Source organism: Anomalospiza imberbis, chromosome 1, assembly GCF_031753505.1.
Source record: "Anomalospiza imberbis isolate Cuckoo-Finch-1a 21T00152 chromosome 1, ASM3175350v1, whole genome shotgun sequence".
NCBI lineage: Eukaryota > Metazoa > Chordata > Aves > Passeriformes > Viduidae > Anomalospiza > Anomalospiza imberbis.
Window position 1 is genome coordinate 83167128 of NC_089681.1, and position 27638 is coordinate 83194765.

At 44.4% G+C, this 27638-nt stretch overlaps 1 protein-coding gene and 1 long non-coding RNA gene across 2 annotated transcripts in view; one reads left to right on the forward strand and one right to left on the reverse strand.

The window, feature by feature from the left end:
- BCL2 (BCL2 apoptosis regulator) overlaps positions 1-27313 on the reverse strand; it is a 96643-nt gene extending 69330 nt beyond the window's left edge. Inside the window, exon 1 of the mRNA XM_068197993.1 lies at positions 25286-27313. Coding sequence (XP_068054094.1) covers positions 25286-25873 — 588 coding nt within the window. The 5' untranslated portion in view covers positions 25874-27313. The remainder of the gene's footprint in view (positions 1-25285) is intronic.
- On the forward strand, positions 145-7862 carry LOC137478267 (uncharacterized). The gene is made up of 4 exons (XR_011001478.1): positions 145-908; positions 1696-1798; positions 4463-4595; positions 5888-7862. It is a non-coding gene; the product is annotated as an uncharacterized lncRNA (long non-coding RNA).
- Positions 27314-27638: the final 325 nt, after the last annotated feature.

Consider the following 27638-nt stretch of genomic DNA (forward strand, 5'->3'; position numbering starts at 1 on the left):
ATAAATCTGCCCGTTTATTAGGATTACTGTTATTACTTTAGGGGGAGGGCAATCAAATCCAAACTCTGGGGTGTTTTTTTTTATTTATCTTCCAGAGACAGATGAACAGCTTTTGGTTGGGGATTTTTTTTTTTTTTGGTATGGAAACCAATTACTGGTCTTGACTGAAGCCGAATTTTTTTTTTTTTGATGTTCTGCAGTGCACTTCTGAGCAGCTTTTGCAAGCTATGACTATAGTAGAGCATTTGCTGTCCCTCCAACAAAACAGAAAAAGTATTTGTAAGCTCATTACTACCAGAATAACAGCACGAATACAACTCACACCGTTTGTTCTTGCAACAATGATGAAGAAAATCCTCAGTATGAGCAAGGGGAAAATCACAGTGAACAATTTCTGATTTATACAATCAGTTAGGGTTTTTTTTAGTTTAGATGTGGATATATTGCCTCAGATGTTTTTCAACATCTCTGCCTTCTTGCAGAAAGGTTGGCAAATCCAAAAGGCAAGCTGTCCCAGAGGGCAGCATGCATCTTATACAAACCTGTACTCCTGCTCAGGAGACCTTCAAAATGGGATAAAAGAATTGAAAGTCATTTTGCATTTCTTCCTCCTTTGCAAGGATCAGTGATGCCATCTTCACCCTTGCTCTCAGTGACCAGGGGATCAGCTGCCTGTGGCTTGCCCACTGTTTCCCCCAGAGCCCAGCCTTGCTCCCAGGATGTGCATCATCCTGCCTCCCAACCAACAAGAAATGCTGCATGCAGCCAAACCATGGAGGAGAAGGATTTGTGACTTCAACATGGACTCTACCTGGTATCCAGCACTAGGGCCAAGACTTAAAACCCAGCAACTGCATTTGCTGTGGCATTACTTGCTATTCTGCATGCACACCGCAAGCTGCTCCAGAGTAAGTAGAGAAAAAATGCACCATGGAATTTAATTATTACATTAATTTGATTTTGTTCAACAGCAAAAGGGAATAAAAAAGACATACGAGAGCAGCTTCAGACATAAACAAGGAGCGTATCCCATTTTGGACCGGCTCACGTGCTGTGTATGGCACAACATGTAGTTTTCTTCTTTTTGTTTGTTGTTTTCAGTTTAGGTTTTATCCAATTATATATCTATTGTGTGACAGGCCTGGCATGAGAGATCCCATTTACAGGAAATATTTCTGAGATCACAGGCCCTGCAGGCTAAATGCAAACACTGGAGCAGATGGTAACTGATCCAGTAGAGCTGTACCTAGGGGTGCTGGAAGGGGGAAAAGACTTGGAAAGTAAAGCCGCTAACAAAATAACCTCGCATTATTAAAAACTACAACTAAATCAGCCCAGTGAGCAGCTAGGGACCTAATTAAGGATGCCTCTGACCACTGCTGCCGACCTGCTCGTGGCAGGGGGCCGGGGTGGGAGGGAGGACAGGCAAAAGAAGGTGCTTGCTTATGGAATGACTTGCTACCTGCCCAAGAGCAGAGCAAAGGGGGGTGTTTTGCCCATCGAGTAATCACCATTGAACAGCAGTGAAAGTTGTAGAGGAGAAAAAAGAGAGCTATATGTCAATCCACTCTTTAACACAGTTGTTCCCAGGTTCTCCCTCTGGCACAGCTGCAGGATGTCGAGAGGAATTCCCTCCCCTTCCTAACAATACAATGTCTGTGTCCAGCCGGCTCGCTGATGCTCCTTTTCAAGCAGGTGCCCTCTAGACTGCAATGCCTCTTGGGTTCACAAAACTGTGCTGAGGCTGGGTCAGCAGGAGGAAGAGCTGACCAGGTCAACAGGCAACTTCATTGCACAGGTGAGCTCAGGTGGTGCAAACGGCACTTACCCTGGGGAACAGTGCCGAATAAGGAAGGAAACTTGCATATGCTCCCTTTCTTGCAGCAAAAAACCCTCTTTTGATGATAAATCTGCATTTATGCTAAGGTTGTAGAATACCTGTGACAAGAAATCACAGCCCTAATGAACCGAAGAGCAGCAAGAAAACAATTCAACCACAGACCTGCAGAAGCAGGTAACTCTGTCTTCCCATATATTTAAGTAGCATCTATCACAGTGAATTTTCAACCTCGATGATACTATGACAGTATCTCAGCATACTGACATTAACCTGGTTCTGAACGCATGAGGGGAAACTCAGAGAGACTGGATGATAAAAGTGAGATTCCAGACCAGTAAATGGGAACAGCTGACCAAAGCCCTTGAGAAACACTGACTCATTCACAATCAGTATTTCAAAGATTGGTAAAAGTTACATCATTTCATAAGGCAGAGTGCAAAATATCAGCTTAAGTACTTCACCTACTTTATTTTCTGGAGAGGGACTAATTATACCCACTTAAAACACATCAATTGTACTGTTTCATCTTTACTGAGTAGGATTTCATTAGGCTAGCAGTGATCCCTCACCTACGTGTTTTTTATCACTTCTGTTCTAGTCCCTTTGCTCACTGTCTGCTTCTCACTCATTTGAGGACTTATCCTTCAATCCTTTAGCTTTCTGCACTTTTTCACAGAGCAAACAAGCAGATTTGCTCTGATTTTCCTTGCAGACGATGCTCCCCAAGCCATGGGGGAGTCCCCAAGACTCTCTCTCACAGTGGTCAACTGCTTTTTTGTTCGAAGCAGGGCACAGCATCCAGCTGAGACTTCCGCAGCATGGAGTTGCTGTATAAAGGTTTCTTCACACGTCTTGCATCTCACTCCCCTCATGTGACTTTTTCACCCTTTGGAATGCAAAAATAAGGCTTGATTTACATGAGCAGTCCAATTTTACCAGGATCCTCTAAAACAAACCTTCCTGCTGCTGCTGAGTCCTGTTTAAATCAAGAGGCCTTCACATGGGTGAAGATGTCTTAAAGAAAGATCGGGATGTAACTCTGTCACAATTATTATGATTTGGTAACATTTAGCAGCTGTGGTTTTTTGTTGCAGACATCAGTTTTATAGCTGAAACTGTTCCTTTAATTTTTTGCAAGAGTGTTTCACTATTTTTTTTTTTGTCATTGTTGTTTCCTGGACTCCTAAATATAGCCAAGTGGAATAACTAGCACCTCTGTAAACTGTTGGTTAAATGCCACACTGAGTTTCATTTTGCTCTCTAAAAGGCCATTTAAAACACATCAGACTTGTAGAGCTCAAAATTTAGGAAATTATTTACGTTCTGGGAATAACTTCTAGCCATTTCCGCAGGCTTTTCTGCCTTTAATACACGTTAATGCTATTCCCACCAAATAAAAGCGTGGCCTGAAAAATACCAGGTATCAAAATAAATGGCACTTCAAAGTTTAAGAAATGCAATTGAGAAACAAAAAAGGTTGCTCTGCTGTCCTGAGGTGTTTTGTCACCAGGGTGTTAAACAGCAAGTATTCTGCTTTAGGCTTCACAGGACATTTCAGGCAAACTCACTGGTGGCAAATGAAGTCACTGCTACTCTTAACCCTATGGAGCTGAGCTCATTTATGTTATTCTTTAGTATAAAGATGCACTACCTCAAAACTAAAAATGCCGTAGAACTGAGTGCCACATTCCTGCCAGAAGGGGAAGTAAGACATCCATCCCTTTTGTGTTTACATGCTACAAAGTATAAGATGGTGAATGACACTGCCCTTGGACACAAGGCCAGGAGTTATGGAATCACAGGTTGGAAAAGACCCCCAGGATCACCCAGCCCAACCACCACGAATCCCTCACCCCATCCTGAAACAGAATCACACACACACCAGAAAGCCGAGGTATGGGGATCAGTATTGAAAAACATAGTAAGTCCTCAGAGATCCAGATGCCTGTGCTACATCCCTTTACTCCAAAGTCATTTGAAATAATGGAAGCTCTGAAGTCCCTCTGAGAATAAGACTGCCTGAACCACAGAGAGTAGAACTTGCTTATTTACTCAACTTTCTGTCAACATTTAAAAGGAATCATCATTCCCATTTTGCAGCAACTAAGCTGTTTGCCTAAGGTCAGAGAGTGAACTAACGTTAAACTAGATTACACAGTATTGTAGCTCCCATTCCTGTGGTCAACCAGCTACCATCTGATTAGGTCACCTCAGCACATTTAATTTAAAAAGAATGTTGAATCTAACACTTTGCCGAAGAAATGCTTGGGTCTTCAACAAAAAGTCATGTGAAAGTGAGAGAGGGAACAATAAACAAGAAAGCTTCCTACGTCTCAGTAACTTGCAAGTCCAAAGAGAAAAGAGTAATTCAAAGTCCTGAAATACTGCCATTTGCTGCAGAAAAAGTCACATAAAAACTCTTGGCTTTTGAGGCAGAACTGCAGCCCACAAGGCCTGATCATTGCTGCAGCTCAGGGCCAGGACAAGCAGCTTTGGGGAGGTTCAGCAGTTACTCTCCCATAGCCCCAGTCCTCCTGCCACACTGCAGCCCACCTAGAAGCAAGGTGTTATGAAAATTAGGTAGAATGAATACAACTCAAAATTACTTCTTGTATTTTTCAGCTTTAAAATGAGCAAAGGGGCTGCAGGACCTCTCCAGACATCCACATGACGAGAGCCTCTCAGAAACACCAACCATCCTGTGCTGGAAGGAGACTGGAAAGGTTTTAAATGATGAACTGCATTCCTCTTCCAGGTGCTGATGAAACCCATAACACCAAAACAATTAAGATGTTTTCTTTTTTTTTTTTTTTAATATTTGCTGAAAGAGCTGGAGCTTCTCAAAAGACAAGAAACACATGTTTTTGCAAGGCACAACCATTCCTTCTGTTACCATTAGCAAAGCAGCAAATAGCTGCCTGCCCAAACAAAATTGCAGCACTTCACAAATGAGCACCTGTACCCCTGCACTTTTAATATTCTCAAAGCATCCTGATCTCTGAATTTGAAGCAGTAGGAAACATACAATGATTTTTCTGAAAATTCAATGTCATTTGCTGACAATTCCAAACATCAACTAGCCTGCTGTACATGTGTGGTTATTTAAACAAAGCTTGTTCAGTTTGCCTGCCAAGCTAAGTGCTTCTGAAGTCACCATTCAGACAACCACTACGTAACATAAACTGTGACGACAGGTCTTCAGCAGGCCCAAACCAAGCCTGCAGCACATCCGCAGAGCCCACTGAAAGAACACAGCTCAGCTTCATGTGGGATTACTGAAGAGCAACTATTTCTGAATTCTTCCACAAGTTGCCACTTTTTGCTCTGCAATAAGAGTACTTGTTCCTCTTCAGCCAAAACCAGTGCTGCAATACCTGAAAGACTATTGAGGAGCAATGTGGCCTCTTTCCAAAAGAAAAAGACTACTGGTTTATGGACTTGTTCTGGAGCAACTGCTCTTCCATATCTATTTCTGAATAACACATGAGTAGAAAAATCATGGGATATCTGCATCATCAAAAATGTCAAGCTATAGTCTAATGAGATATGTTAGTCACCTATGAACAGGTCACTACAAATATGAACAGTGCAGGTTAACTAACACTCCTGGATGAGCTGCATAAAATGCTGTTAAGAAATTAGAACGGTCACTACAAAACCTTAGCAATCAGAGTCTCTGCTGGCAGATCCACCACGTGTTTTCCAAAGGAGATCTCCCTGTGGTATCACCTTCCATCTGTAGTGTATATATATGTACAGGGTTGCATTTCAATCAAATGAATTATAATTATGTATTTAAATAAGCTTTTCTTAATTGACAGGTAGCAAAGAAAAAGAATGTATTCATCCATCTATGCAATGTGGTCTCTGCTCAGGAAAATCAGAGGCTTCATAGTTCCACGAGGAGGATGTGGGATGCCTTTCCTCTTGTCCATTTCTCCTGGCTCCCATACTCTAAAAGGTCTTAAAAGCTCTACAAGCTCTGCAGCTCTGGTGGTAATTTTACCAACCAGTTTTATTGAGCCTCTCCTCCAAACTCCCACACAGCAAAAGTATCCAGCTTGCACCCGCATCTTGTGTGCTAGCATGGAAGAGAGCTTGAGAGCTATTGCTACACCCACAGCTGTTTTCCGTGAATCTGAAGAACACAATCAGCTTAAATGTTTCTTTGAAGATAGACCATCCTTTTCCTGTGGCCTAATTTAGACTCAATATTACAAGCATATAAAGCTAAAACTGGAAAATCAGTCATAATTAAACTTGTAAAATATAGAATCTATTTTTCATGAAACAATCTCAAATTCTACTTTATCCCCTCCTCATTCAGACAGTCTCCTAGTTCAAATGGAAAACATTATAGCAATGACCTACTCAGTTATGAACTCCAGCATTTCTGATCTGTAGCAAGTAGGACACCACCGGGGGTGAAAAAAGATGGCATAGAATCTGACTCAAATTGTACCAAGGTCAAGTGAGAGCCTGCTGGGACTGGGATGATGCTCACAAGGACTGCAGGTCTTCTGAGACAAGAGCATAAGTGCAGAAGAGTGCAGAGGCAATAGGAGCAGGACAATAACCATTGGCCTTTCAATGAAAACAAGCAGCTGTTGGGTGTTAGGATAAGCTGCTAAATAATGCTGTTTACCGCCAGTAAGTAAGCAGCTTCAGGGCATGCTTGGTAGAGGAAGTGTCATAGTGGCAATATGCACAATTTTGAAACATGCAACATCTTCGATGCAGCAGGAGAAACCAAGGTTGTGATATACTCAATAACCTGTTTGGCTCAGGGCTCAGGGCCCAGGGCCCAGGTTGTGCCCAGCTGACAATACTACCTCCACACAAAGGCCGGTGTGCAAGGAGCTCCCAAAATGCCACAAGACAAGAAGTCTTAACGGGTCCTTGCAAAACCTGGGAACTGTGCTATCCATTCTTCAGCACCATCTGCTGGTACGGTACCTAGCATCAAACTGCTTATCTGCCTGCAGGCCACAGCTGGCTGCCAATTGCCCATTCCTCCAAGACAACCATGGACCCCACTAGGTATAGGGTCCCTCTGTCATTAACAACTAGGTGGATATATCCCAATGACACTCCTGGAACTTTCCAAACTCCTTCCCATGCTGAGACATCTACAGCTTAGACTTGAACCATCTTGATACCAGGGACCTGGATAAACGCTATTCCGGCTCAAGAAATGAGATGATGTATTCCTGTGATCAAGGAGTTCCTGACCATACATGTGACACTGACCTATAAATATCCTTGGCTCTGCTGACCAGAGTGCTATTTGACAAGCGCTATCTCTCTTCCTCTTCACACCTTTATCACCTTTTGGCCTTCAGTCACATCTAAGTGGCATCATCACACTGGAGTGACTGCGATGCCACTGCTCCACTCATTCTAGAGTGGCTTCAGGAGAACAAGAGTCCAAGTGCAAGGCACAGCAGCATCCCCAAGGATGGTGCCCATACTAATCACATGGAAACAGACTGGGCTTGCACGGGGGAAGTGCAGACCACCCAGCTGAGCCTCCCCTGATTGGAAAGGTTTGTGTCTCACCATGCAAGCTCTGAGCAGTACTCAGGAAAACAGCCCCCAGCAAATACTGCAAGTGCAGGTCACAGCTGGTTAGGCTACTTCTGGAAAGCAAAGCAGTTGAAGGAAATATTCCCATTAATAGAAAGAGGCTTTCTGGGACAGTTCATCTGGACAATTCTGGAGACCGGAGTCAGTACAATGCACAGGCTCTCATCTCTGCTTCAGGGTCCCCATGCTCTGCTGTTTCATTGCTTTAGCTAATGTTGGGAAAGTGCTGACAGGGATTTCAAAGGGACGTGTCTGGTCTAAACACATTGTTGAATCCAGGCCCTTGGTAGTTATTTTGTTGCACAAGAGAAAGGAGGGAAAACATTGAATAAAAAACCCACTGCACGCACTTTCCCAGGGCACGGGCGCAATCACCCCAAGGGCTGAAGCCCAGTCAGTCCTGTGCCCTGCTGTCCCACGCACCAACTCCTCCACACCACCCCTCCACACCACCCCACCACCCCTTCCGCACCCTGCCAGCCCAGCGCCCAGCTCCAAAGCGGGGACATTTCCCAGCAATGGTTACTGGGTTACTTCGTGGAGCATGGTCTGAAGAGAAGACGAAAACTACCGCTGGCAAAAATAATTCCAGCTGGGATATTTCAGCCTGTTTTGGGAAGACACAGTACATGTAAAGACCAAAAGAAAAAAATCATCTTTCTTATCTTACTGCCTAAGAAAGCACCTTTGAAGAACCAGAACAAACAAAATTTACCCAAAAGGGGAATAAAGGAGGACTCAAATAAAGATGATAACTACTGACATTCTACTTAAGGCCAAGTTTTTAGATCTGAACATGGAATTTAAATGTACTATACATAATCCTGGGAGAAGTGAATTTTAACCTCTGTTACCCATGTTTTTTTCCTGTTTGGTTCAGTCATTTAAAGGAACAACTTTCCCCTTGAACTCTAATCATTTTTGAATGAATTATTAAACAGCCTGACTTTACAAGCAGATTTCCTTTTATATACAACAGCGCACAAATAAAAGAGGAAACTGATTAAACAGGGAACATGACAGTATTCACTTGACAGCATACTTTGTAAAAAAACAAATTGGGCATGTGTGGTGCATGTGTGCACAACTGCTGGCAAGGAGGGGTGGTTTCTTTTTCCAGTCTTGCTTCTCATTTAGAATAACTGTGTGCTGTTCTGGCATTTTGAATTTTAACATCATGATCCAGCTAATTATGATAATTTTTAAAGTGGGCAGTGCCTCTTTAAAGAGATAAAATATTTTAGCTTGCAATTATATTTATTTCTATAGTTTTATTGTGAAGTAATGGAGCATTCCTGAATGGCTTGCATTTTATCTAAAAAATACTAGTAACTACAGAATATATCTTATTCCTTCTCTTTGCAAACAGATTCTATATACTATATCCATACTAAAAACCCAGAGGTGCTGCCAGCTCTCTTTTGAAAACTCGTGGCAATAGGAAGTCTATGTTCTTCATAGACTTCATGAAGCAACTTCATGTACTTACTCTTGACTGATAAAAAGCTCTTTTTGAAGTAAATTATAAGCGTGCAGTACCTTGAAGGGACTAAAATTGAGTAAAATATCTAAATATGCCTAATTTTTGTGTGAAAGAGACCACTTTTATAACAGCAAGGAAATAGCATAAATGGGGAGAGTTTTCCCCTATTTCCACATGTTAAAGGAAAGCTGCTCTCAGGGTGGGTGGGCAGAAGGGACCAACCATGGTTTCATGTCTGCTTACACAGAGGCTCATTGATGACCACGGAGCCACAACCATTCACCCTCCTGCACTCTGCATTTGGCATTTCTTACCTGTGTTACCTTTGCAACAAAGACTTTGTCTTCCAAGAACAATTAAATCTAAAATGAAAAAGGCAGAGTTCCCTTAGCTCTGAGCTTCCTCTGTAACACATTTTATTTTCATCTCCTTTCTGTCCATTTCTGCACAGGGCCTACACATCCAGTAACTTACATGTTTGTCTGTATTAGATACTTTTGGCTTCCCACATGACTTCCATTAAAAAGAAAAAAGTTTAAAAAAAAGATTTATGAGCAACATGAACATACCAGCCAGCTTGCTTTCAGAAAATTACAAATCTATGCAAGAACATGATGACAGGATGATTTTGAATGAAAATAACACCAGCATAATCCAAGCCTGAGAAATTGTTCCTCTGAAATTATGTTCACAAAACACTAAGGCTGATCTCTTTGGGTACAAATTAGCCTGTGAATCTCAAAGGACACGGCTACTCAGAGCAACCTAGGTTACCTCTGTAAAACTCTCCTGCACTCAGAGGACCAGCACGAGCCTGCCCAACAACAAGTGCCAGCTGAGGCTCACTGGGAGAAGCACTGTGAGGCTGATGCCTTGCCCTGACCCTCAGCACTGGGGTGAGCTGTGCCCACAGCGAGGAGGGGACCAGCTGCCAAGTGCTACACCCGACACCGAGCAGCCAGATCACATAGCCTGTTACCGGCATGGAGCAGAGGACACGGATCCTCTCCGGCGTGCGATCCTGAAACCTCGACTGACGCGGATGTCCAAGGACTGCTTGCCAAGATACTGACTGCTGCACTGGGCCCTGGGGTCATACATCAAATGTTCACATGCACTGACAGATGTTTATGTTGGTCATCCCGATTTAACTCCCATTACATCATTTACCAAGCTACTGATGTTATCATAAACGATTAAACAAGCCGGCAAAGGGGACTCAAATACAAAGCTGATTTCCTCATGGTATGAGGGCATTACCACTCCAGACTGAGTCTTGCTCTTAAATCAAATTGAACAACTGCACAGATTCTTTAATTCATTTGAATTCTGTATGGAAAAGTGCTCTTTTCTCCCAGAAGACTGATTTCATTCATCATTTGACCATCACAGGATTAATGAAAGGTGTTAAAAGGTAAAGGGGGGGGTCGGACTTGGAATCACAAATTATTAGTGTAAAACTAAAAACAGTTTTGTACTTTAATTAAGGAGCTGCTCAGGCTGGGATTCATTTAAACTACCTTAGTTCTTCAAAGTCTGCTGCATTATTTAGTGCTTCCAGTCACTTCTGGTTTGTGTCTGGACTATTTTAACACACTGAAAATAACTGAAAGTTCTGAGGGAGCAAAATTAATAAGCAGAGGAAGTTCTCAATCTGGTGTGTACACAACATGCTTGCTGCCTGCCATTGAAATACAGTATTATCAAATACAAGGGGTTAAATTTAAATTCTGTGACCACCTCCCTGCTTGCTTGGTTGTCATTAAGTGTGGGGAGGGAATAGGAAACACTTCACACATCTTGTTTTCCGCTTCTAATATATTTTTGAGTTTTCTACTGCAGGCTTTGCTTGGATGTGTAATCACTGTGGAATGGCTACTATACTCTTGCTTCACTGCATAATACTTTCCCTTCCTCCTTCTGTAGGATTCCTCATGAAAATAGGCACTTTGTGTTTTTGGCCCTAAGGACAGAACATAATGTACTGTCTCTAGGAAAAAATTAAAAAAAGAAAAAATCATTAAAACATTTTCCACTACTTAAAAAAACCTCGACACATGAAGTACTACTGTATTTCTGTTACACACATGACCTCATAGATAGATGTGTGCATCCACACACACAAATGCATTCAATTTTCAATTCAGCTATTTATAGAACTCTATAATTTTTCCTGGCTCAAGTTTTAGTAAGTCTTCCCTGATGGGGTTCAGTTCACACGGTTTTGCAGCCCTTAATTTTGCTTCAAGTTCATATCTATGGAATGCCCCTCCCCGACCCTGCCTCCTCCTAGAACCCCATTTAATGATTTGCTGATTAAATTGGCCCTTTGCTTTACTGAACTCATCACAAAAAGCAGCAGGTTTTTTCTTTCCTAAGGAGCTCTGTGTGTCTTGACATTTTTTCTTGCAATCTCCTAACAGCAAAGCTCAGGGATCCAGTTGCTTCTGTCTACAACCACCCCTTTCTTGCTGATGAAACATGTAAAGCACACATAGGAGGTCTTGGCAGAGGCACATAAAGGTCGTCCAGCCATGCTGCTGCTCCCTTAAGTAGGAACAAAGGAGGTATGGGGAATGTTTGAGAATCATGGAGCCTTTGTCCAAGCTGGCAGCAGGGCAGAAGTTCTGGAAGACAGGCTCTTCCAGAGATATGATGCTGCTCCACTTTACTTGCTCCACTTTCAGTGAGATGAGCAAAAAAGAATGAAGTGTTCAGAAACCTCAAGGCAGGGAGAACCTTTTCTTCCCTGTCTTCAGTCCCCTCATACTTCAACAAACTATCCTGCCCCAGGGTAAGGATGCCCCTAGCTGATTTAGGATAGATGGATCTGATGGCACTTCCACCTCTTCCAATTCTCCATCCTCTTTCCAGGCAAGGCTGAACTGCACTGCAAGCCCAGCAGTTGTGTGAATGCCCACTGAGAGCTAAGTGCCCATTTATGTAACTTTCAGCTAAGCTCTGCTTTCTTTTGGTAAGAAAAGCCATCCTGCCATGTCAAGGTGCAGTGCTGGAACATACAACAGCGACAAGAGGGAACTGCCCCCTCTCCAAAGCTCAGCTTACTTGGGCCAGGGGCATACAGTCTGCATAAAGGACAGAGAGGCAGTGCTCAGAAAGTAAAGTCATTAAAGTGAAAACCCATGAGGCAGATAACAGCTTGCTGCCAGACTTCTCAAAATTTAAGTGTTGATTGTTCAGAATTTATGCCTAGATTTTTCTTAAGAATGCAATTTCCTGGCACATGGTACAAGTCACTCTAGACCTGCATGTCAGCACAGCAGGCATCCTGTTGCAAAGGTTATTATGGAACTATTGAATGTTTTCATGCCAAATTTGTCCAAATTAAGCTGAGGGGAATGGAAATACTTTCCCTGGATAGGTGGTGGTTGCATTAGGTGGGTTTGTTTATAAGGAGAATAAAAGTTACAGCTAAATATAAAAGCAGATATATCATAATATTGTCTGAGAACTTGAATAACATGTCATTCAGCCTGTGTGCTGTGGAAAGAACACGAAGGTCAAGTCTAAAATAAGATCAGTGACTGTTTGACAATAGAAACATGTAGGAGGCAGAGCAGGAGAATTTTCCACATTTTTTTCAAATGGCATTTTTCTTTCAAAAAATATCCTTCTCTACCTTGCAACACGTCTGATGCAAAAAAACCAGTTAAACTTCATGCAAAACATACTGCTGAATTCAGTGTGTTTTTGATCAGCCTCCTGGCAAACCTGTATTAGTAATTTGTGCCAACTGTTTACTTTTTGTATTATGCTTAGTTGGGAAAATGAAAGAAAGCTGCTCTGTCGCATTTGTGTTTTTAAAGAGTTTCACTTTCTGCTTGAGCCCTCTCATTCTGCTTCCCTGGAAGCCAGAGACTTCAGCAAGTCTAGTGCTACCTTTTAAAGGTAAGCACACTTGAGTTCCCAGCATCAGGTAGTGCACAGAATCCTTGCCAAGGTCAAAAAGAGAGAGGGAAAAAAAAAAAAAAGCCCACCCAAACTACTACTTGGAAGTATATTATAAAATCTAATGCATTCCTTGTTTATTTTGTTCATCCACCAAAACCTAGGGTGAAGACATGATGTTAAGGTTTTGCCATTTGCCAAAGTGCAATGGAGGTGGGGATTTCAGCCTCTGCCCTGCAGCAGGCAAAACCATCCCTCAGCGAGTCTTGCAGGAGAAAAGGAACTTGCAATCCCAGTCTTGACAGAGACATCCAATTCCCTCTACTTTTACTTCAGTCAGTGATGTCAGACATAATATTTTTTTTTGTCCCCTACATTCACTTTCAAATACAGTTACAACCACTTCCCTGTAAAATGTGTTACAAAAGGAGTCTTGCAAATGCCCTAATTCCCCTGCCAACTGTTCCAATGTCAAAATCCCATGACTTTAAAACAAAGGCAAGAGACAGAACCCAGCTAAAGGCTAAGGCCTGAAGGCAGCTGCCCTTCATTTCCCTCTGAGCTGTGGTACACAGTCCATGTAGTTTCCAAAGCCAATGTTGAAAGATTAATTGCCAACTTGTTCCTCCATGGGAGGACTCTCAGGGTTCCTGGGAGGAATGGCCTGGCAGAGGAAGGAAATGTGGGGGTAGAGCATCCTCTCCTCAGCTCCCCCAGCCTGTCCTTGTCTTCTGGAGACTTTGCACCAAAGCTCAGGGTGGCAAGGTCCCTGTGCAGGAGAGGACTTGTCCCCTCTGAGGAACCTTCAGTGAGGCTGGGTGGAGGAAGAAGCCAGCCTTACCAGGGGTCAGAAGAAGCCCCAGGCACTGGCTGGCCAGAGCCCGCTGCAGGGACAGGTCCTACTTGGGTTTGTGCTCAACAGCCCCCTTCTGCTTGACCTCCAAACCCTGGGGCAGACACGGCCACAATTAGAATCACACTGAGGGCTGGCACACGGTGACTTAGACCCTAATGATCCCACTGGGAATGCAGTATTGTTCTCGCCCTATTAGCATGTTGTCTAATGGCCCTGGGAGGAAAAAATAAAAATAAAAAGGGTGGCAGGCCCCGAGGGAAGAGAAGAGGAAATGGGACTGCTGCCATTTTCTTCTGAGACCTGGCAAAGTAAGAAGGCTGACTTTCTTAAGGAGCCAGAGGTAAAACCATTCATTGCAAAATTATTTAATCTCTAACTTAATCATTCAGCCTTCGTTGCTTCAAGGCAGGGTTTTGAGAACCCAAGCTATTTAACTACTCTGAAGAGCTCCTGTCAAACCAGCCTGATGGGGACCTTGCTCATAGGAAACTGATTTTAGCGGGAGTCTGGGTCTCTCCCGAGGCACTGGTTACAGTGATCTTTCAGGATGAGGAGTTGCTCTCAGCAGAAAGGTCTGAAGTACAAAGACAAGGGACATCTGCACACAGCGCTTCCCCATCGAACTTGGAGCCTTACATATACAGAGCAGTCAGTAACACTGAGCTGCCACAGTTCCAGTCATTATTTCCTTTTGTTGAGAGGAATTTCTTTAGGGATCAAAGACTCCTGAAAACCAAACAAGCTGCCTGTCCATCCCTTCTAAAAGAACAGGTAGTTTATTCCAGCTGTCAGCAACTGCACACCAAACAGCTCCTCTCCCACTGTCAGTTTTTGCTCTAGGCCAGTTATTAAAGTTAAACAGTTCCGTTTGCAAGAATGATGTATTGTGTCTGCAGGGGGGAAGAGAAGGGAGTAGAGAGGGGGGGAAAAAAAAAAGCAAGCAAGTTTTCTAAAACAAACCCTAGGCCAGTTTACACAGCCTAACAGTGTGCCAGCGCTGCCTCTTCCTTTGGTCCATTGAACTCCCACAGAAGTCCCAGCCTGCAGGGACTTGTGACGACCATGTCACAAGCATCCTTCTCACTGCATTGGGGAAACAATCCACTTCAATCGGTATGAAAAAAGGTACAAAGGTATGCCTTGGCAGGTTTCCCCCAGGACCTGTGCCACCCAGACTGGGAGCAGAGTGGAAAGGCCCCCTTCTCATGCTCCTAGAGCACCAGGGAGGCTCCTCAGTTTGCACTTGGGGCTGAGAAACAGCTTTACTGGCCAAGCTGAGCAGGACCAATTTTTAGAAAACTGTTGTGGTCCTGGTGGGACACTACCACCCCTGTCCCACACAGCAGAGTCAGAAGGATGTGTGTGGCATCCTGGGCTCCCCTTACAGTGAGGATGCCTGAGGAGGCTGAAAAGCACTCACAAGGAAAAGCCAGAGGCAGCCTTGCTCCAATTTTCCACCACCGCACAGCCGTGCCCAACCACCCACTGTAACCAGGGCTCTGCACAACACTTTACTGATCCCTTTCTGGGTCTGTCCACACGCTCACTGTGGGTGAGGCTTGACACCACCAGTTCTAGCACCCACACTGAAAAAAAAAAGCTATTGACTCAAAACGGGCAAGGATTCCACACATTCAGTCCAGAGCCAAATACAAGGATTTTCTACTGCAGGGATTTTTTCAGACAGTCATGAGCTACTGCAGAAGCCTGAACAGACTCCAGGCTGGCTCATTTACTCGCAGCCTTGATTGCCACCTGACATTTCAAGAGATTGGTTTATTTTCTCCCTTGTCAGGGTGTCCTGCTGCGGCACTCCGGCCCCGTGAGGAGCAAAGCCTTTCCCTCAGCCAAGCTCCACAGCAGTGCTGCTAATTACTGCAGATCTGGAAAACAGAGAAAGGAACAGGTCAAGCTGGAATCTGGAAATAACACAGGCATTAGGATTCCTTCTCAGTTATATCTGAGACCTTGTGCATCCAGCAGCAGACAGAGGATTAGATATTTGGAGAGTGTGATTTAATGTGATGTGCCAGATCACTTCAGGAGAGGGGCTTTGGATATGTCTGACTTGAGCAAAAATTTGCAGACACTTGGAGCACAGTGTAGAATTTGCTTCAGTTACAAACGAGGGAGTCATTACTACAGTTTTTTAGTGTCTTTTTTTTTTACTTAAGCTGTGAGCTCATTCTTGAGAATGAAACCCCAACAGTTTTTATCTATCTACAGCACTGACCACCTTATTCTGCTAATGGAAATGCCAACTCATTTACTAGAGTATTTATCTTTGATTTATTTCTAAGTCTTTTTTCTCTATTAAAACCAAGGAGATTAGAAGCAGGATCCTCTACTACATCTTAAAACAAGTCTGAACATGTGAAGAATATTCTTAAGAAAGGAGCTCATTCTGTTAGAGAAAAGCCTGCAATAGTTATTCCATCACAAAAACAAGCTACAGGACTGTCCCATATATTTCACTGGACTGCTGTCTGTGGTCTTATTCCATCTTTCTAATGACTCATTCAAGTCTCTCCAAGGCACGTAACAAGAATTTAGTCTCCTCAGTTCAGCAAGATAGTTAAGAGTAATTTCAAGCTCATGGTTAAGCCAAAAGGTTTGATTACTACTCACTTTTTAAAAAAATATATTTAAAATTGCTTTTGCTGCTTGCATCTGAACATTTAATGAAGATTGTGAATGGAAACACAAGAATACAAGTGTATAAAGATACTTCCTACAGGTGCATATGGTATACCTATACTACTCCTTCCCTGAAAAGCCACAGACAGCTTTTTCATACAGTGGGAATAGAAAAGGAAAGACAAATTCCTTCTTGAAACACTCAATGAACTGTACTGATTTTTAAAGGAAAACACAAATACTATTACTTGCCATTTCTCACTGCTCACCCTTCCCCTACATAAAAACTAGAAATCAACATCTGAAACCCATCTTTTTAATCTGATTCCATCACAAGGATTGCTAAACACATCCAAACAGTGCAACTGAAAAAGTTTAATCCTGATTTCCATTTAACTTTTTCTTCCTTCTTTTATCTCCTCTTCACTCAAATCTCACCCAAGATACTTTCACAATCTGACTCACTTTGCTCTTTCCCAGGCTAGCAATCTCAAGCAATGACAAAATGTAATGCTACAGATTTGAGCTTTATTCTAAGCTCCAAATTACTAAACTGGACATTTTGTTCAAAATTGTACCTTGTATCACTCCTCTTTTTTTAAATTATAGACCATCAGCTCAATTCATGATAGCATGATGGGCAACAACAAATTTCCCATACGTTGTGTGCTGTATAGCAAGAACACCTATTTCATATATGGGTTAACTGAAAAAGAGAGATATTAGTGTTTTGCCCCATTTCCTATCATGTACTCAGTATACAGCAAGAAGAGGAAGTTAAGTTTTGAGTCTTAGCTACTTTCTCAAACAACTGTGTGATGTCCTCTTTCAGTCACTATGCAGGGTATAATGAGGCCTTTCCTTTTTCATTGTACCTGGCCCACATTCTTAAATTATTCACTGAAGTGTCCAGAAACCCACTGAGCTGCCTTTTCAATCAACAAAGCGGAATCATTCTTTTTATGCTTCCTAAAAAAAATAGCAATAAAATTATGTATGCACTGAAGGATGCAGACTATTTCTTTCAACTAACTCAAAATCATAGAATCACAGAATCATTTAGGTTGGAAAAGACCTCTAAGATCATCGAGTCAAACCACTAACCCAGCACCTGTTTCTTTTCACAGAACTTCAATGACAAATCCAGGGAGGATTGGCTTGCAACTTTAAATGAGAAGTGGCAATACATAACTGAATTCCAGTCCGCACACGAGTAAACTCTGTGATGCGGGTGCTCTTAGAATTGCTCTTAGAACAATTTACAATTATCTTAACAAAACACATGCAGGAGTAAATTTTCCTGGATGGATGAGACCAGCAGCGTATCCATCCCAGTATCCCCAGTCACTGACCAACACCGGGTGCTCTGGGGGAGAAGTAATAGATTTGATAATTTTGAAATAGCATTACCTGGAGAAAGCTCTACCCCTCAGCACCTGGTGATGTGATTTCAGCAGCTGATGTTAAATTTACCCCAAGGTGAATGACTGCCCTTTCAAGGAATTTGACTCAAACAGCAGCATAGATGTTTTCCTTACTCTTACAAATAAATATCTAAACCTTTCCTGAATGCAACTCAGTACTTTCACTCACAGCTTTCCCATGAAAACAACTTCCAAAGGTTAATGATGTGTTGCAGAAAAGGCTGGTTTTCTCTATTAGCTGAAAACCAGTGGTTTTTTCATTTGATCTTATTTTTCTTGCCGCATATACAAAGTAAACACAACTACAATTGTCCAATTAAGTGCCTCTTCCTGTTCCTATTGAAGTCAATGGCAACACTTTCTAACATCAGATTTGTTTTCTTACTCATTAACTGTAAAATCCAGAAACTGGCAAGGAACTTTCCAGCAAGGGGGAATTTTGCAAAGTCTATCAATATACAGTAATTATGACAGCAAACTAACATTAAGATAAAATAATAGAAAATAAATTCCAGACTTTCAGATGCATTTGAAAAAGTTATCTGGTTTATAGTCTTTTGGGAGCCAAAAGGGAAAAAAAAGGCAAAAAAAAAAAAAAAGCCATCAGATTGTTAATGAGACTGAAAGCCAGAGTAAAATAAAAATCCCTCAAATCTGTCATCAGCATTCATGTTTGCCAAGGCCTGGATGTTATCCTGCTGGGGAAGAGAAGATTTATGGCATCACACACCTTCATCCATCCTATTATTATATATGAAATGGAAAATAAAACAGGCTGGTACTGCCCTTAGAAATAATCAGTATTTTGCTGCCACTGAGTAACTAATGTTGTTATTATTATTACTATATCAGCAGGAGGGCAGCCACGAGGTGCTCATAAATAAATTATTTTTAAAAAACCAACAAACCAAACAGGGCTGGGCTCCACCCTCCCAAGGGTGTGAAGGAAAATAAAACAGGGATGGAGGTGGGCAGGGCAAGGCCAGACCTGGCACACATAGTTCCTGAGGGCCGGGTGGCAGCACCCAGCACCCAGTGCCCGGCACCAGCAGCAGGGATGGAAGGGGGCAGTCAGGAAGCTGGGGACTGCTGGTCCACCTTGAAGAAGAAAGGAAAAACAGGCAAAGAACCAGAATGTCTCACCATAGCCCTGATCACCAAAAGGGGTGGAAAGAAAAAAAATCCTCTTTGCTAACAGGATAGTCATTATTCAATCAGATCTTTCACACTGTTTTTTAGCTCCACGACTGCCCAGGCTGCTGACCTAGTTTGGGGCTACCCAGACCTCAGGTCAGAAGCCAGTGGCCACTGCCTTACCAGAGCCCTGGGGCAGGACCGTGGTGATAAAAGGCTTTGGGCTGGTTTGGCGAGGGGGTGCAGAGCAAGATGGGAGACAAGGACACAGCACGATTGCTGGCATCTGGCTCCAGCAAGCAGAGAGCCACCACTTCAGTCACCCTTGCCCCAAGCCCCAGCCCAGCATCCCTTGGTAGCGATGGCAGAGCACAAGGCTGGCTTTCTGCGCACCAGGCACAAACCACCACACGAGACCAAAACCACAGCAGAGGTTTCAGAGCGACACCTGAGCGCCACTCCTGTTTCTGCATCCACCTCCTTCCACCATTCCAGGTCCAAACCTGCTGAGAGAAGACCCTCTTTCTCATCAAAGACACCTGTAGTCAGCACGAGAGCTTAATGTTTGCTGGCAATGCAGTACAAAGTTCCCATGCTGCCTTAGGAAGCCCAGGCCCAGGGATCTGGCTGCTGGGAAAATGCTTCTGCTCCACATGCGATTTCACACATCATTGCATAGGTCTTGTGATTCTCCTGCTAGAGCCGTGCTTTGCCATCGGAGGAACGCTTGTGCCTCGGCAGAAAAATTCAACTGGATTTTCTTCATGGATTACCAACTCTGAATTTCAAGCTACATACTCAAAAAAACTAAGCTCCTTACTGTCCAGCAGAGCTAACACAGCAGCTCAGGAGATGCCTGCGTTAGTGCAGGCACAGAACAAACTTATTTCTCAATATTGAAAGTAAAGTAAAACTTTTTAATAGGATTGCTGTTTGAACTTTACAGTTCTTTGCAAGATCAAGGCAAATGACATCATCTCCACAAGTGAGACCCCTGGTTCTGAAATTTTAAAGGTCACAGTCAATACATTTTTTTTGTTTTTGTAGAAAAACCCCAGACTTCTGAGAAAATATGCAGCCCACTGTTTTGCAAGTTACAGAGAAAGCTATTATAAATGAAAGGGACTAGAGAGCCACAATCATTTTCTCTTTTTGCCCTAGCTCTTCTTGCTTTGGCACAGATCCTCCACAGAATGAATTTCTTTCTCTTCAGCAACAGCAAAAAGAAAAATATTTTGATAATATTTTGAGAATTCGATAATAAACCCACAAAGCCACAAAAAATGGCAAAGGACCTAGAAGGTGCAACACTTGAAACTGCCAATTCACTTATTTAACTGAGTGGATTTCAGATAGTTTCCTTTTACCAGTCAAACAGTGACTTGGGGTTAGCCCCACCGGGGATTGAGTCGTTACAAGTCCATGTGTCGCCGCTAAAAAAAGTCAAAGTGCCTCTGCTCCATGCTCTCCTTGGCAAAGCATGTGGCATCCCTCTCCAAGCAAGGTGAAGTCCTGTGCTGAAAGAGCATGAGGCTTTTGCTTGGGACTTGCACAAGAAGCAGCATGTTGTGCAGGTGGGTGCCTGGCAGAGCAGCTGAAATCCAGAGCCCAAAACAGATGGGATTTTGGTCAGTGCCCCACGCACAAGCTCTGGAAGGGCCCTGTGCCGCACCAATCCATGATCCCTAGCTTTGTCCTGGAGGCAGATGCATCTGCCATCCCTCACCTTCATGACACAGCCATGGACCACTACAGGGCACAGAGATCCTCCCTGCTTCCTTTCCAAGGTGTGCTACCAAGCAAAGAAAATTAATGATTTACTAGGCACAAAATAAAAGAGGAAGCTCAGCGATTAGGACAATCAGCTCAGAAGAGAAACCTGGGGTCTCGTTGCTCGTCTAAGAAGAATTTATTCATTTGGCTTTGGACAGCCACCTAAGAAAACACATCAGACTGCAGGAATTAGACAACCTAGTTCTTCCTCCTCCACCAAATGAAATCTCACCCCTGTAGAATTAGAAGGAGCCCTGTTGCCAGAGGGGAAGACACCTCAGCAAAATCAGCAGTCATCTGGAAGGTGAAACCTCCAGAGATGTTGGAAATGTGATGCCTCACTGCCAGGCTGGAGAAAGTCTCATTGACAAAGCTCAGGAGAGGCCTAAACTAAGGAGCCACCAGGAAAAGTGGGAAGCTCTCCTCAGATGGTTTTGCAGGCGAGGATGGCACCTAAGTGACAGCAGCTGGGCTAATGGGTGCCTGCCAGCTTCAGGACATAGAGGTTCTTGGGAATAGTGATCCACACAGCCCCGAAGTGCCTCCCTTCTCTCACGGCAGAATCAGCTCCTGACTAGCTTGTAACAGTGAGAAGCCAGGGACTTCTGCCACCACTCTGGCTAGGCTTGCACTCGGAGGATGCAAGCGCTTATGTTCCACCTAAGGTCCACTTCAGACAACTAAATCCTTCCCTGTATGTGACCTTAACTCTCGAGCAGAATACAAAAAACCACAATAAAGGAACAGAATCAATGAAAACACATGGCCATTGCATTCCTGGTTCAAATGTAAATATAGTGATTTAAAATTAAGTGTTCTTGGCTGAATTTTTTCTCTGGTTCTCTCACCTGGGCTTCTTTTCATACTTTACATCAAAAATGTACATGTCTATGTAAATATGACAGTGCCTGTTTCTCCTTCTGTAGTGCTCATGCTCTTGTTTTTTCTTGAACAGCCTGGGGAGAAAGCCATATGTTGGACTAGAAGTGCCCAGAGCTAAGCATGGCTCCCATGTCTGTTAGGTTGTGTGCCCAAAGAGGTAACCCATCACTGCAAGATAAACACAGCTCTTTCTCCCACACCAACTGCATCCCTTCAGTGTTCCCCACGTCAATGTCAAAAAAAGTTGCCAAGTGTGACAGGCCACTGCCAAGCCAGTCCTTCTGCAGCTCTGGAAATTAAAATGAAGCCATTAAGTTTTTAATCAGAAAGCATATATTATACCAAGTACCACAAAATTGCAGAGATGAGCTAGTTCTCCTCTTTTTTCTTTTTTAATACAATTAAGATGTTATCAGGCCAAAGTACAATATTGCGGTATCCTGGCCAAAGTGAAAATCTTTGAAAGTGGCATTTATTTGCCACCAGAACCACAAGCTAATAATGCAGATTACGTGTAGTCCCCATCTGTTGCTTTTTCTAAGTTTTGAACAAACCCATGAGGTGATGTATTGTAAGGGCATTAACAATCCCAGACACCATTATCAGCGATGTCTAGTGCCTAAAATTTATACTCCACCAGCTATATCCCCCTCCCACCCTGCCCTTCAATATGCTTTCCTTCTTTGTCTCCCTTGCAATTAAAATAATTCACACCCTGAAAACACACTGCCAACTTATGGAATGGATTCAGACCAAACAGACAAATAAGAAAAACACATCAACCAAATTTCAGACCTGAGTGTAAAACACAGGCCCATTTATGAGACACAAGGCCCATGTTGCCCAAATTACCCACTGTGTAAAACATGCTGTCATGACTGTGATGCTCTCTTCTCTGGCACCATGCAGCCTTTAATAAACTTACCACTCCACAAAATACCAAGGAGCCAAAGCATAAAGGAGAAGAAGGCTACAGCAGCCAGGGCTCCTGCCTGTTGTAGCACCCTGCATGACAGGGAGATCTTGCAAGAGGCTGTGCTGAAGTCCTACAAGCATGACCACATACAAAGCTACTTTGGAAGAGCAATTTATGAATAAGGTTCATATGTGGAGTATGCTGCAAGAGGCAAGTTGAAGACCAAGCACATGTACTCAAGCATCCTTTTACACTGACAGATCCTGAAATCTAGGAAAAAAAAAAAAAAAAGAAAAGAAAAATCCACTGCTCCATGCCCTCTTTGATTTCTTCTGCCTGAAGAGAGGATCCCAAAAGCTGTGTTTGCAACTTCATCTTAGTCTTTTGTTCTTTGTAACCAGCGCTAAGGTTCCGCCTGTGTTTAATAATGCTAGAGTCCAAAGGTACCAGCCGTGTACCAGAGAGACAGGCAAAAGCCACCTTCAGGTAATATTTTGCACATCTTCCATGTGTACATTACAAATAACAAGCAACAGTAAACGGTATCACGTGCATCCAAATTTTGGAGCTTTTGTTGATGGAAAACCTCGATAAACAATTAAATGGCTATCAATAAGAAGTATCCTTTCCTTTTAAAGGCAGTCATTGTTTACAGTCTGAGTTTCTTGTACTTCTAACTGTCAAGCAACAGCTCCAGCACTCACCTCCTCTGGCCAATCACGCCTGGTAACACCTGTCTTTTCACAGTCTCGGTTTTATTCATTATTTATGTTTCTCTTTACACAATACACCCACAGGACAATACATCTCCAGCATGCTTACGATTTGATCCAAAGCTCACTGGAGTCAACAGAATGACTTCACTGGCTCTGGAGCGAACCGAGGGCCCCAGCTCCGCAGACGGGCTTCCAGCCTGAGGAGGGACTTACGCACAAGTTAGGCATCCCAGCCCAGAAGTGCAATCGCAAAATCCCTAACCCTTTAGCTGCTCATCTCTGAACAAGCCAAGGTCTCCAAACGCCTGAACCATTCAGGCTTTTTTTTTCCCTCCAGTTATCTGTTTTGCGAAAAAAGACCCCCACAACACTAACAAACCCTCTGTAGTGATACATGAACTAGGGGGTCAGGGGATAGACCTCCCGCTCCCAAGTGTGGTCCCAACAACCAAGTGCTGGAGTCATGCTGTGCGTATGTGTGTATATACATAAGTGTGTGTCTGTATATGTGTGCATATTTGTATATAATACACAGACACATATACACACACACACACACATTTTTTGCTCCCCCTTCTGGCCCCATGAATCTTGATTTTTTTTTTTTTTTCTTCTTGATGGAAGCAGAGGAGAGCAGGATAACAATCCTGCCTCCAGTGTGACTTGTATCCAGGGATCAGCAGCACTCCTCTGGTATTTCTGCTGAGAAAAAGGCCCCAGAGCCTTGCTCCCTCTGTTATAGCAGCAGGAGATGTCCTCTGCATCCCTGGACATGAATCCCCTTTAGTCAGGCAGGTTCAGCAGCAGGGAAGGCAACACCTTCTTTTTTTAACAGAGATGGTCAAAGCAGGCAGCACATTATTTAGCCTAACACTGATTTACCAAGAGAACCATGGCTAACAAACACCAGGCTTGAAAAACATGTTAACTGGGAAACATACGTGTTATTTACATTTTTCTACACACACCTCTTAAAGGTCTGCTGTGCAATTGAGTCAGCTTGCTGTATTTCACAGGAGACCAAACCTGAAATTGCCAGTGTCCTACCTAGCTGACCTCCATTTCTAGGTGAGCTATGCCAGCTCTCAACCCAGGTTTCTTCTTCAGTATAACTTTTGCCATTTCTTCCTCCAAAACAGTAATATCATAAGCTCTACACATACAACAGGTTTGGTGTGTGGGATAGTGGCAGGGACCACATTTTGTTCCAGTACATCAACTAATAAAGGAAAAACAGAAAGAAATACCCTTCTAGTTCAATGCAGCTACTTATTCTGGAAAGAGAGGGAGAGAGAAAAAGGAAAAGCTTATGACTGACTACAAGTGAAAAAGCTGTCCATTTTACACAAGTGGAAATCTTCCTTTTCTAGTTGATGCTGAAGCCTGCCCCAGACAGAGGTGATCTCTACCCCAGAAATACAGCCAGCCATCACTCATTTTCCAGAACAATCCCATAGACACAGCTCCCAGCACCTTTGTTTCATCTCAAGATGAAGATTTTTCATTCTAGACATACCTTATCCCATAAAACCCCACTCCAGTGACAACCACAGTGGCAGACACTGTCATTGATGGCTACCTGCTTGCTGGTAATGCCAGGATCTCATGTTTGTTGCACACCAGTCTGGTGCATCACTCCGCACGGCTAGGGATACTGCATGCACACACACACAGGTAGTCCCTGCTGTCCCGACACTGCCTGGGACCTGTCACAATGTGCCTCTTCTGCCTGGCAGCTGGATAGGCATCTCTGCTGCCCCCTCCCACCCCACTGCACAACCCTGCCTTGGCTAGGAACCTGCCTTGGTTCTGCCAACAGGCGAGGGTGGACAGAAGAAGTGGAGACCACAGGAAAGCGGAGACCTCTGATAAAGACACAGCCTTGCTCATCCTTGTCGCTCACAAGCTGTAGCTGTTCCCCCCACCTCAAACCACTCCACCCTACCCGGCACTGAGGTGAAACTTGACAACTGGCAAAAGGCCTGCACTGCTTTGGCACATCCCAGTGCAGACACAAACTGGGTAAACCTTTTGCTCCCACAAGTGCCCTCCCCGGGAACTGCCCAAACTGGGGTCCAGCCAGCCACGGGCCAGAGTTGGGAGAGGAATCGAGCAATCAGGGGACTCACCCAGCCTCCATTGTCCTGGATCCAGTTGTGCAGGTGCCGGTTCAGGTACTCAGTCATCCACGTGGCGATGTTGTCCACGAGGGGAAACATCTCCCGGTTGACGCTCTCCACACACATCACACCACCAAACTCGAAGAAGGCCACAATTCTGCCCCAGTTAACCCCATCTCGGAAGAGCTCCTCCACGACCGCCACGAAGCGGCTCCTGGCCGTGAAGGGCGTCAGGTGCAGCTGGCCAGACATTTGGGAAAAGTCCCTCTGGTAGCGTCGGGAGAACTCATCCCCTGCCTGGCGCAGGACGAGGTGGACGACCTGGGGTGCGGGGCGCAGCCCCTCGGCCGGAGGCGTGTGGCTAGCAGTAGCCGAGCCGGGGGGCTCGGGGTGCGGAGACACCAGCCCAGTGTGATCAGAGGAAGTCCCAGCAGCAGCAGCAACAATCGCAGCAGCAGCAGAAGCGGAGGGATCTGGAGCCAGGGATGCCCTGTCCTCGCTGGCAGCCCAGTCGTATCCCCTCTGAGAGAGTTTATAGTGGATGTACTTCAGCACTATCTCCCGGTTATCGTAGCCTCTTCTCCCCGGATGAGCCATAATTCCCACGAGGAAGCAGCAAGAGGAAGGGAGAGAGGAAGAAGAGGAGCAGGATGAACCCAAAAAAGTAAAGCAGCCAATAATAATAAAATTAATAACACCAAAAATTATAATCCAGTTATTGTATTGGACACGGTTTCATTCATGCTGGTGTGGGGGAGTTCTTGGGGTCTCGGAGGTACTTTTGTCTTCTCAGTGTTTCCTCCTTGGTTTGAGATGCACGGCATAAATAGGGATTAAAATGCTGTAAATACTTTACTTCCAGGTGCACATTTATTACTTATTATAAATTTACTTTAGGACCATTTCCTCCTTGGTGTTGAAATACATCTTAAAAAATATTATACCGATTCAAAATCAGGTGCATTTTCCCCTAGGTGCTGGACTACCATGGACACGAAGGAGCGGACGAACACACACTGTAAAAACTGCAATTCAACACAATTTGCTAAAGCAGCCTTGGATGGACGTTAATCCAATGCACTTTATGCTAGAAACCTCAACATTAGGTTTTGGGTTTTTTTGTTACACAAACTAAATTTCCTCTGTAAAGTACTTACTTGGACTATAAATATGTTCCTCTGTCAAGTTTCCTTTAAAAGAAAAATAGCAACAATAAAATCCAAACATCACAAGTCTTCAGAAGCGTTAAGTTCTGGTTGCTTTGATGCTTCAAGTCAACAAGGGGATAGGAAAGGGGCAAAAAAAAATTCTACGATTTCAAATGTTTTTTCCCAGACTCCTGTTTAACAGACATCTCCAAAGATGTGTCAAAGCTCAGAAAATCCCGCCTCGCAGACCGGGAAGGCGAACAACCCCAAAGAGACGGAAAATCCTGGAGACCAGATGAACCACATTTGAATCCAAGCTCTCGCAGAAGTGCTCTGTTTTCCCCTCCAGTGCAACGTACAGACATATGCATTTACGTAGTTTCATTCAGACAACGATCGCAGGAACCCGGTGCTTCCACACACACGCACGCACACACCCAAAAAATTAAAAATTAAAAAAAAAAAATTGTATGTATTTAGGAAATGAATTCTTTTTCAAAAGAAAGAGCGCAAAAAAATTAATTAAAAAACGAAAATAAAAATAAAGAAGGAAAATTGCTTTTGACTGCTGCCATTTCCCGAGCAGCTTTGTATCGGCGGAGGAAGAGCCGCTGGCGCTGCCGAAGAGGGGCGCGGACGGGGCGTGTGTGCGGTGTGACTGGTGCCGATGGGGACCGCGGCCGCGGCGCCGCTGCCCGCCCGCCCGCCCGCCCGCGCAGCCCCGCGCACCCCGCCGGCTGGGGGCGGCTCCTCCGGGCGCTCCGCGCTGCTGCTGCTGCCGGCGGCGGCGGCGGCAGCGGCGGCTCCGGACGGCGGCGGCGGCAGCGGCGGCTCCGAGCGGCGGCGGGCGCGGGCGGGGAGCTCTCCCAGCGGTGGCGGCGGCGGGGGGAGCGGAGCGGAGCGGCGGGGGCGGGGAGAGGCGGGGAGGAGCGGAGCCCGAGGGGGAGGCTCCGACCCCGCGCGGCGTAGCCGGGCGCGGTGGTTTCCTAGAGCTCCGCCTCACGCTTCATTCAAGAAAAGGGGGAAATGGGGAGGGGGGGTGCTTAAAAAAAAAAAAGAAAAGGAAAAAAAAAAAAAATAGGCGGCGGCGGGGGAAGGCGAGCAGCCCCCCGCGGTCCGAGCCCGCCCTCCATCGCGGCGCGGGCCTGGGGCCGGCGGCGGGGCGGCGGAGCGGCGGAGGAGGCGCGGAGCGCGGCGGAGCCGCGGAGGGGCGG